The sequence below is a fragment of the Siniperca chuatsi genome, linkage group LG17, assembly GCF_020085105.1.
Source record: "Siniperca chuatsi isolate FFG_IHB_CAS linkage group LG17, ASM2008510v1, whole genome shotgun sequence".
In the NCBI taxonomy this organism is placed as follows: Eukaryota; Metazoa; Chordata; class Actinopteri; order Centrarchiformes; family Sinipercidae; genus Siniperca; species Siniperca chuatsi.
The window spans coordinates 23,283,156-23,294,115 of NC_058058.1; the positions used below are offsets into that span (position 1 = coordinate 23,283,156).

At 42.1% G+C, this 10,960-nt stretch overlaps 1 protein-coding gene across 1 annotated transcript; it reads left to right on the plus strand.

Annotated features, from left to right (window-relative positions):
* The first annotated feature begins 1,377 nt into the window (after positions 1–1,377).
* Positions 1,378–9,977, plus strand: tent5bb (terminal nucleotidyltransferase 5Bb). Its single transcript, XM_044172305.1, has 2 exons — positions 1,378–1,863; positions 8,299–9,977. The coding sequence occupies exons 1-2, from the start codon at positions 1,708–1,710 to the stop codon at positions 9,322–9,324; spliced, it is 1,182 nt and encodes a 393-aa protein (XP_044028240.1). The 5' UTR covers positions 1,378–1,707; the 3' UTR covers positions 9,325–9,977.
* The last annotated feature ends 983 nt before the right edge of the window (positions 9,978–10,960 follow it).

Sequence of the window (10,960 nt, forward strand, 5' to 3'; positions counted from 1 at the left end):
ATCATATACATTCACTGAATTTCTCGGTAGAAATGTTATCAAAAACGCATTTTATTGCAGAAATGTTCTTAAAAATAATGCATTCTCCACTGAGAATAAAAGAAATGTCCACCATTTTGGTTTTCACAACAGAAACTTGGCAGTCACGTGACGTAGAAGCAGGCCAGTAGAAAAGAATAGGACAAAAAAAAACTTTATTTCTCAGAATTGAAGGAGAAATCATTAAAACTGATAGCCGTAACATTGATTTATTGTATTGTTGAATTTTCGAGGACACTTTCCTGTTTTTTGTTGAGAAATGTTGTAGATGTCATTGAAAGAAAACCCTAACATGGGAATTAACAGTGAGGAAAATACTTACAGTGCCGCAGTCAGGTTAATGGTGGAGTTGGAGTTAATTGAAATTGAAAGCCTGGTGTGTATCATACACACGCTGAAGGAGACTTTGTGCGTCTGTATGAGACGCCAAGGGGCGTGACAAAGCGTTGGTATTTGACAACCTGGGAATGAGAACGGGTTGGTTGTACAGAAAGTCAAGGTCCCTTGAAAATGAATCTGTCACATATGAGAGTTTTCTGATCAGATTCTGTGTTTGTGTTTTTGTGTGTGCTCGTCTCGCTGCTTCGAAGGTGATATCCCTCCAAGCCACAGTCAGAACTGAGCAACTTCTGAATCAGCTTGCGATGACACTTGTGGGGTTGTTTGCTCATGTTGACAAGCTGCTGTCAATCAAATCTGATGAAATCACACCCACACAGCCCTGATTAAGCAGATTAGCTGAGTTTTTGAGTGTTGAAATCATATGTAATCTACCATATCTTTTCCAACTTCCAGTTTGATTGTTGCTTATTTAAAAACAAATTGCTTCTTTTAATTGGAATTGTTGGGAGTTAATGGTGACAGTTAATTATTTTTTTTGCCAGTGTATGTATTTGTTATTTGTTTAACTGAGGGAACACTTGTGCCAATTTCAAAATGAAAGAGTGTTATTAATCATTTGTTTCCATTTTTTTCCCCATTCTTCCCTCAGCTGCAGCCTACATTGCTTTATAGCACATAGGCTAGCGTACTTGTAGCCTAAATAAATGTATTTTAAAACATTCTTCATGTTGTCATTTCCCCCGTGCATACAGCATGTGCCTACTCAAAACACAGTAAGAGGTCTAGTATGCAACTGGGACACAATATTGCAGCCTCGTGTGCAGAGTTCATGAGAACTGCGTCCTTTAATTGTGCTTAACTAGTAATTATCATATTTCCAATTCCTACCGTCCTTGAACCTGTCATCTGACGCATGGCAAGTAGGGGTGTGCGTGTGTGAATGTGTGTGTCTGTGTGTGTAGGCTGATTGTAGTCCTCTGTATGTGTTCATAAATCTCTTTGCAGCCAATAGGAGAGCTCCTGTTAATCCCGGCTCAGTAAAAACCAGAGGCGGCTCTAATCTGAGGAGAGAGGCAGTGTAGACAGAGAGGCAGAGGGCGACTGGAAGTTTTTGTTTTGGAGATGTCCGATATTCTACAAAACTTTCTCATCACTTTACTGCATTTCGGAGGCTTCTGAAACGTGTCCCCAGAAGAGGAGACAGCGTGTTTTCCTCTTCATCCGCAGTTACCCTAACATCACCGGCTCTTCTCGGGGATCGCGCTCTGCTGGTTCTTCTCATCATAGCCTTCACAGTCCGTGGACATCCCGTTGAGTCCGGTCGTCATGTCCTCCGGTGATGCCTCGGAGCAGAGTCGGCGGGTCAGCGTGCTGTCTTGGGATCAGGTGCGGCGTTTGGACTCCATCCTCGGCGAGAGCGTCCCGATCCACGGCCGCGGGAACTTCCCCACGCTGTCCGTGCAGCCCCGGCAGATCGTCCAGGTGAGACCACGGTCCTTCCAGCTGTCTTTGAATCATTGCATCCCTCCTCTAGAATAAAGTCTCCACGAGCGCACACGGCACTAGTGATGGAGTAGGGGAATAAAAACCATTAATATGAGCAGAAAATTTGACTTTTTCTGCAAGAAATAAATAAACTTTCATTAGTTTTACTTACTGTGGTGTGTATACTGCCTTACGTCACGTCCCTGGGTGAGATGAAATACTGCGGGATTTATATGGATTCACTATAAGTGTCATTTCAGTTCAAACATTTGTCCATAATGTGAAAGGGGGGACATGTTGCCTTTACAGTATTCTGAGAGTTGCTGGCCAGTTTGAAGAAATCCATCACCCAAACCCCCAATGTACACGCACACACACATAGACAAATACACAATACAGATACAAATACAGGTTGAATGAAACAGCAGTGAGTGTAAAGGTGTGTTTCAGATAATATTCAACATGTTAGTAATCAGCTGACACTGATAATGTGGACAGTATTGCTGTGGAGGGATTTCGCTGGACCAGACACTCACTTCTAGAAAATTCTTCTTCTTCTTCTTCTTAAAAAAAAAAAAAAAAAAAAAAAAAAAAAAATCTGAAATGATGTCCCTGCACTGGCGGAATTTTCCACATGTCTTCACAACATCTGAATACATGTAGGTACATGCTAGCATGGACACTTTTCAGTGGATGTCAAATTTTTAAAAAATAATGTAAATGCACTTGTTGCTCTAACAGTGTGGATAAAAAGAACTTCAGAACAACCTGAACCTGGCAACATCAAACTTGCTTCTGTCTTTCATGTGTTGACACATAGATTGCCCCGAAACACATTTGTGCAGTGGTAAGGATTTGCGGCAGTGCTGATTACACTTAAAAAAGACATTTGATCACTCATACTCTTAACACAGACATGAGAGTCGGGATGATCTAACGCTATGACTGCAGTTTTCCACTAGCTCACTAATGCTTCTGCTCCTTAAGTCATTTTTTTTTCACAGCTCTTGTGAAAACGAGCGAGAGATAATTACTGAGCTGCAGCACATTTACTAGGAATGAAACGTATAGGGATTTGCCCGGGTTGCAATTTTCCTGTACATTATTTAAATGCCTGTAATCCATTTCACTTGAGTGATTCATATTTTCTGTGGCGTTCCTGTGGGGAAGAAAGACCCTCACACAAACAACATTTCAAGGGCCCTTATAATCAAAGAGGCCCCTACCATTTCCACGAGCCAGAGTACTTTTTAAGGAGCGTTTAAAGACCAACTTTTGGAAAATTTGCCCTCTGGTAACCCAATATCTGATGAGAGACACCAAAGTTTTCTCACTGTCTCCAGCAACTGCCCTGTGGGATGTAGCATTAAGTACAAAGATAAACATGTTAGTAATCCAGAGTTGGTTTTTTGTATATAGCCTGGAGATTCTTATCTTAAGAAAACGTGTGTTTTTTGTTGGTTGAATTCAAATTAGCAATGCAAAAACTTAAGGCTAACACCTTATGAAAACAAAAGAAGCTATATTTGAAAAGTTGCGGAAAAGAATATTTTTGAATATAATTATGTGCATTCTATTCATTTGAAATAACCAGTCAAACTTAGAGGTACATTTTGTCAGTTTTAGGATCATTCCAGCCGCTGCCTGAATTTTGTTTGCATAATGCACCTGTAAGTATAGACTGATTTGAAAAGTCTGCACTGCATCACCATGCAACGATTCAATTCTTTTGACAAAAATAAAAGCAGACGTCATGTTCCCTGCCATGGAATATGTCAAGCAGGTTTCAAGTCTCTGCAAGTTGATTTTCATACCATATGGACATGCATGGAAACCAATGGCTGCCTGGAAGGAAGGAAAAACACACTCAGAGATCTAGACCACTATGATATGTTTTGGAAAATGGTTGGCAGTGATGTGAGGTATTTGTTATTCATGGTAAATGGGCTAAAACATGCGAAACCACCAGTCTGCTCCTTTAATTTCATTTATTTTTAGCCAATGCACCAGACAGATCCGTCTACCTAAGACAGATAGGGATGATTTCGGAGCCAGTCCTGTCGTCACATACTGGGTAAGGTGACCAACGGATCACACTCCCAAAGAGTCAGAGGAGCCCCTCTCAATGGTGGGTTTGTCTGAGGGCCACATTTAAATAACATCTGTTTGTGGTCTGGTTGTGAGCGAGCCATGGGAGCAGCGTAGGAACACTTTTACAGTTACTGACACCACTGTACTCTCCGTTTCATTTAATGTTGACAGTCAACAACCCACAGTCAGAATATTTGGTCACCATACATGCTCCCTCAGCAGGCTACATCTACAGAGGCCCTATGTACATACGTGGTAGCGTCATGCCACATGATGATAAAGACAGATTTGTGTGTCATGTTATGTCATTTGTTGAGTGGGTTTATGTGTGAGGGCGGCGGTATGGAGGCCGGTGTGTTTTTGTTGGCCACCAAGACGGTCGTCTCTTATTCCAGCTCATATTTAAACTAAAATGTTGTGTCTACAGTACGCTGAGATAAGTCCCTTCCCTTTTTTCTGCTCAGAGGTCTACTTTCACCACCGTGCTTTTGATTTTTTTAGTACTCCACTTTCTGATGGTAGAGAGTGGCCTGGATTTGAAGCAGAATGTGAGGAGTGGATTAGTGCCTGTAATAACACTGGGCTTGTGGGTCAGGCTTGACAACGTATCACTGTGGTAAGTGAAGACCAGTCGCCTGACTCCACTGTGGCCCTCACCAGACTGTAAACCAACTCCTCAGTAGGCTATTGTTGTAAATGAGCAACATGAAGACACCACCTAGAGGAGGTAACCTCAGAACATTCAGTTTAGACTGTTATTGATTTTAATTTAGCAGTGTGCTTTTAATTTTCGGCTTTCAATTCATCCTTTTGCACAACTTTGTGCTCCTCACAGATCAAACAGTGTGGGCAGCGCTGATGGGATCTCTTTGGCTGGATTATCTGTTGATAAAGTTAGAGTTTCTGTTTTTATTAATTTATGCCATAGTGGCTACCGCTGCTCTTGCTTACTTCCAAACAAAACTTTCCGTCACTTCCTGTGTGCCCAGGATGGTAGCTGCCATTGAGGAAACCAAGGTCATGACACACAGTTTTAGCAACCTGCGCTGAGTTTATTTTCTATAATTAAAAACCTATACACATATTTAGAATCTATATTTATTCTTTAAATATGACTACTTTTAGACAAAAAAAATCCTATAACAATAAATGATTCAGTGTCCTCCTTTGAAACATTTAGACCTTGTTGGGAAATACAATTTACAAAAAAATTAAATTTAAACTGTTATAAAACATGAAAAATTGAAATAATTTTAAATAATTAGGGGGCGTGGGTATATTGGGGGGACTTGGGCTCGTGACCTCAGTGTTTAACATCCTGGCTACAGCCCTGTGCCAGTTGATTTTTGTGCTAGAACCTACAGTAACAGACACAGTTAGTTAGTTTTCTTTAACCAAATTTGTACACGCTATAATAAGAAGTCAATAAAGTAAAATAATGACAAATAAAGTTACAATTTCAATGCTGAAGTCAACACTTTACTATGTAAAGTAGTAACAAGACACTGCCACAGTTTCAGGATATATAATGACAACTATTCTCACCATAGCTTTTACTCTCCCCAGTATAATCTCACATGGCAAAAATCTAATACAACAAAAGTCTCCCCAGATTGGTTCATTGGATAAAATCTTTTCAAATAAAGTCAAACATTAAAATGTCTTCAAATCCTTCATTGAAAACATTCATCCGACAGAGGAGTAATAGCATCACCTTTCAGCCCGTGACTCACTCTCTAAGCATACAGGTGAAATGACCACCCGTGCATAGGAAATTCAAGGAAGCGTTTCAAATCAGAGGAAAAACCATCATCATCCCCTGCTGCCTGCCAAGCTACTGTACGACTAAAGGCTGGGTTAGTTTTGGAGTGAATGTGAAGGTCAGGGACTCGTAACTCCTCATTCACTGTCGCCATTTCCCTGGCAGAGGGCTCATCTGACTCACTGCCCAGAGCTCTCACTGGCGTCCAGGGGACTATGGGCTGGTAAATGCCTGGGTCATTTCAAACTGCCATAATAAAAACACATTCAGGCCGCAGCTTAAATGAAATACTCAAGGAAACGATTGAGACTGGAGAAGGAAAGTGGAGAGGCCGTTATGTGTCGCCAAGGCGTTGTCAACACCAGACAGTCTGGTGTGTTTGCGGCTCTTTTTACAAGACTTTTTTGCTCGAATGGCGGCGGAAGTGTCTCCCTTCGCTCGGCTCACCAGGTGCTGGTGCGTCATGTGGGAAATGTACTAGCCTGCTTTATTAGTGCTGAAGGACAGGGATGGTGGGGGTGGCAGAGCTGTGCTTCCTCATACGCTCCTTTCAGGACCTCCAGACAGGCAGATTATGGTGTGCCGTTAACTCGGACCAACTGTTTAAGTATGAGGTCAGAGCAAATACTGCTGTGGGTTTCCCTTGCTGGATGGTTAAAAAAACCCACTTCTCTGCATTGTTGTCCAGTGCTCTGTGAAACCCTGTGTAATTTCACTCTGCGAAGCATCTGACCTTTTCTCATTGGATTTTGGGGTTATATGGTGTCTTTGCTTTGTGTTAACTTTCTGTGTTTTTGTCTCTTTGAGGGAAGTTTGGATTGAAATATGTCGCTTTTGTATCATTTCGTTTTAAACAAATATTGTAACATTTTTGGAAATACACTAATTTGCTTGTGAGACGAGAAGATTGATAGCAATTCCATGTCTGTGTGTTAAGTACAGGACTGTAATTGGGTATGTTAGGCTAGCTAAGCATAAACAATGGAGGCAGGGGGAAGCAGCTAGCATGGCTGTGTTTAAATTCAAAAATATGGCCTACAGAAAACTCTAAAGTTGTCTTCTTTACACATTGTCTCTCATTTACATAATGCACAGACATAAAATCGGTCTTCTCATAGCATTCTTGGAAAGAAAGCGAATAAGAAATGTTGAACTTCTTTCTTTTAACATCTGCACCTTTTATCTGAAATGTAATGGAAACACTTGGCTCTTGCCCAGTACGGTTTGTTACAAAACTGAGGAACCTGAAGAGATTACTGTACAGTAGCTGAAGTCAAAGGGAGGGAGGAGGAATTGCAACATAAAAAATACCTTCCACATCTTACTTGCTTTCATTTTCTTGGCTTTAGATAGTACATTAATTGCTAAGAAGCTGACAAAACAAAATATACAAGAACAATCTCAGAGTTTTATATAAAGAAATCACAAATTAGCACGTCCTTTGTAACTGCCTGGAGCATTATTAAAAGGGGAATTACTGGATGAAGTCTGCACATTGCATTTTAAAATCTCATCCTCTAAAATAAATTCTGATAGGATTACCTGACTGGATAGAAGTCTGTCTACACTGATCAATAGCTGGTAGGACAATGTGGCTCAGTGAGAGTGTTCTAACAGGCAGCTGTGTTTTTGGATTTCGTCAGAATTGGCCTGTTTTTCTCTATTTAGTGTCATTTGAGTGATGCAACAGACAGGAAGCATAAACATCTCAGCTGTCTGTAGCTCAGCAGTTTTCCCAAGCATCGCAGCAGTGCAGCATGGTGTGTGTTCCAATAACCAGATAAACCTTTTTTCTTGCCAGAGTGTTTATATGACAGCAAAGGGATCATGTTTTCTCAATATGGTCACAGGCCACAAGTTGAAAAGTTCACAGCTGAACTGTTATTTTTTTAAAAGCCTCTTACAGCAGACAAGCACTGACTGTCATTGTCCACAGCTTATCGCTGTAGTGCTGATGTTGCTTGTACTTCATATATGAAGAGATAAGTCTGCTAAATCAGGTATTCAACTCATTAGAGGTTTACTGTACAGTATGTAGGGCACTGTCACCTTTAGGCAACAGGATCGGTTATGGTTAATGACACAATCCTCTGAGTGGATGATCACAGCCTCTAAGCAGACACTTTGTTGACAAGCATGTACACAACCGAGTCATGAAAAAGCAAATATTTTATTCATACTAAACTTTTGTAGTTGGTATTTAATTTGGTATTTTTAGACTTTTAATTTGGTGTTTTTAGAATTATTTTTCTCTTTCCTTTATTCTGCCATTAAATTGGATGAATTAGATATCCAGGAAAGTGCATTGAAATCAACCTTCACAATAAATTGAGCAATGTGTCCATGCCTCATAATGCATTCTGTTTAAGAACTTTCATTAAACTGGATTTTTTCCCCCCCTCATAATATATTATGTTCAAATGACAGCACCTCAGATTCTTTTTCTTTTAAGTAGTAAGGAGAGCACAGCTCCCTTTTTTGCATGTACAAACCTGTATTTTCTGTGTCAGCCTCTTCTGATTGTTATCTTTTTGTGGATATCCATCACTCAGTTTTTCCTCTGTCTCTGTATCTTTCAGGTGGTCAGGGCTCGACTGGAGGAGCGGGGCATGGTGGTAAGTGACGTCAAGCTGAACGGTTCAGCGGCCAGCCACGTGCTCCACCAGGACAATGGCCTTGGCTATAAAGACCTGGACCTGATTTTCGGCCTGAGTCTCACTGATGACAAAACCTTCCGGCTGGTGAAGGACGTGGTGCTGGACTGCCTGGTGGACTTCTTGCCTGAAGGGGTGTGCAGGGAGCGAATCACAGCCCTTGCCCTGAAGGAAGCATACGTGCAGAAACTGGTGAAAGTTTGCAATGAGACGGACCGCTGGAGCCTCATCTCGCTGTCCAACAACACCGGCAAGAATGTGGAACTGAAGTTTGTGGACTCCCTCAGAAGGCAGTTTGAGTTCAGTGTTGACTCCTTCCAGATCACCCTGGACTCGTTGCTGCTCTTCGACCGCTGCTCGGAGACGGCCATGTCCGAGACCTTCCACCCTACAGTGCAGGGGGAGAGCATGTACGGAGACTTTGAGGAAGCTCTCGGTCACCTTCGCTCCAGGACTATCGCCACCCGCAGCCCAGAAGAGATCCGGGGCGGCGGGCTGCTCAAGTACTGCCACCTGCTGGTGCGCGGCTTCCGGCCGTCCTCTGAGGCTCAGATGAAACAGATGCAGCGCTACATGTGCTCACGCTTCTTCATCGACTTCCCCGACATAAGCGAGCAGCAGAGGAAACTGGAGGCGTATCTGCAGAACCACTTTGCGGGCATGGAGCACAAGCGCTACGAGTACCTGGTGACGCTGAGGCAAGTGGTGGACGAGAGCACTGTGTGTCTGATGGGCCACGAGCGCAGACAGACGCTGGCACTCATTTCCGCTCTGGCGCTGCGCGTGATGGCCGAACAGAACGCTATCCCTGCTCTGTCCAACATCACCTGCTACTACCAGCCCGCTCCCTATGTCAGAGACGTCAACTTCAGCAATTACTATGTGGCACGAGTTCAGTCACACATTGCTACATGCAGTAACTCTTATCAAACATGGCTGCCTTGCAGCTGAGCAATGACTTTTAGGATGTCTGGAGAGCATTCCGTTTTAACTTAACATTGATGTAAGCTGAGCGTTCATTATAGTGCTCGGTACCTCTGTAGCAATGTGGCTTTTTTGGTTTGAGGCCCATCGTGGACAAAAAGGAATTAATGTATCTTTTTTTGCCAAATATTATATCAAAACCATTCCACTAAGTTATATTGAGTAATACTGCTGTAAAAAACCATCTAATTCGAGCCATTATAATTATACCTTTTTGTTCTGGTGTCATTTCATAACCAATGTGGACATGTATGGAAAAATATGAAGGGTTGATATGTGATGGAGGAACTTTGCCAGGTCTGTTTCTTGTTTGATGGGGGCTTGTATTGGGTCTTTAAGGAAATGTAAATACTTCGTACGAAACCAGAAAGCTGTTTTTTTGTTCTCTCTGTGGTTTCAGCTGACCTGAGTGGGAGGGAAAAAGCACCAAAGAAATACTTGTGTAGCATGACAAACAAAGACTGTATGTGGTTCCAAGTGCCTGAAACTGACCAATGTCTATAGTAGATGCTATGTAAGAATTGTTTTTGAAACTTTTTCATCCAGGTTACTGTACATTTCTATATACAGGGTCAGGGTATTTGTTTTTTAACTCATTAAAAAAATGTCAAAAATGGAAAGATGTGGTACACTGGTCTTTTTTTTTTACACCTTCTACTAAGTTCATAGACGTAAGATAGGCACAAACTTTTTTAATATGCTCCAGTTGACTCAAATTAGTCTGGGGATGTGCGTCATGAATGCATTGAATGCACTTTATTTCCATTTTCTGTATCTCACTGTCTCCGTTACTGTGTCTCTAAAGATCACCCTCATCTATCTTTCACTATCTTTCTTGATCACACACAAACTCCTCAGTGTGTTGTCTGTGTTCCATCAGCCAGACACTGACTGGCCTGACACAAACACTCACTTGTTCATGCTCTATGCATTTCCCCCTCCCCAGAAACGGATTCCCCTGAGCCCGGGCCTATACATTAGCCATTTCCTTCCACTTGTGCATCCGACAAGGGGTTTCCTTGGCCTCATTCAGAAAGTGGAGACTGCTGTTGCTTGTCTTGGATGAGTTGAGCTCTGAGGGGGCAGCTGAGGACCAGGTGGTGAAAGAAGACTGCAGCAAATGTAATGATGCATTCCAGCACATCACTTCCTGGATGATCAAAACAGTTCAGTATTTCATCCTCACTTAGACCAACATTTCTCCCACTATGACATTTTATCCTAATTACGTTTGCATGGGGGACAACTTCTTGAGATTTAGTAGAGCGTGAAATGACATATAGCTGGGACACACCTGCTTATTATTGCTCCTGATGGAGACAGAAAGTACTTGCAATGCTGGAACACTTGGGTGAAGCGCTCACTGATTTCTTTATAAAAGTTCATTTAGCAGGAAAGCATCTGTCAGAGTGATTAAGTGGCGAGATATAAATGCGACAAGGGAAATTTCCCTCCCCGGGTTAGCTGTCAGACTTGTCTCCAAACTGCTACAGACACACTCAAGGTAACACAGGAGACCCCTGGAGAGTTCTACTGGAATAAACATGCATTAAAGTAACAGCTGAGACAGAGCTTGTCGTATCTTAACAAACCAGTGATTTCT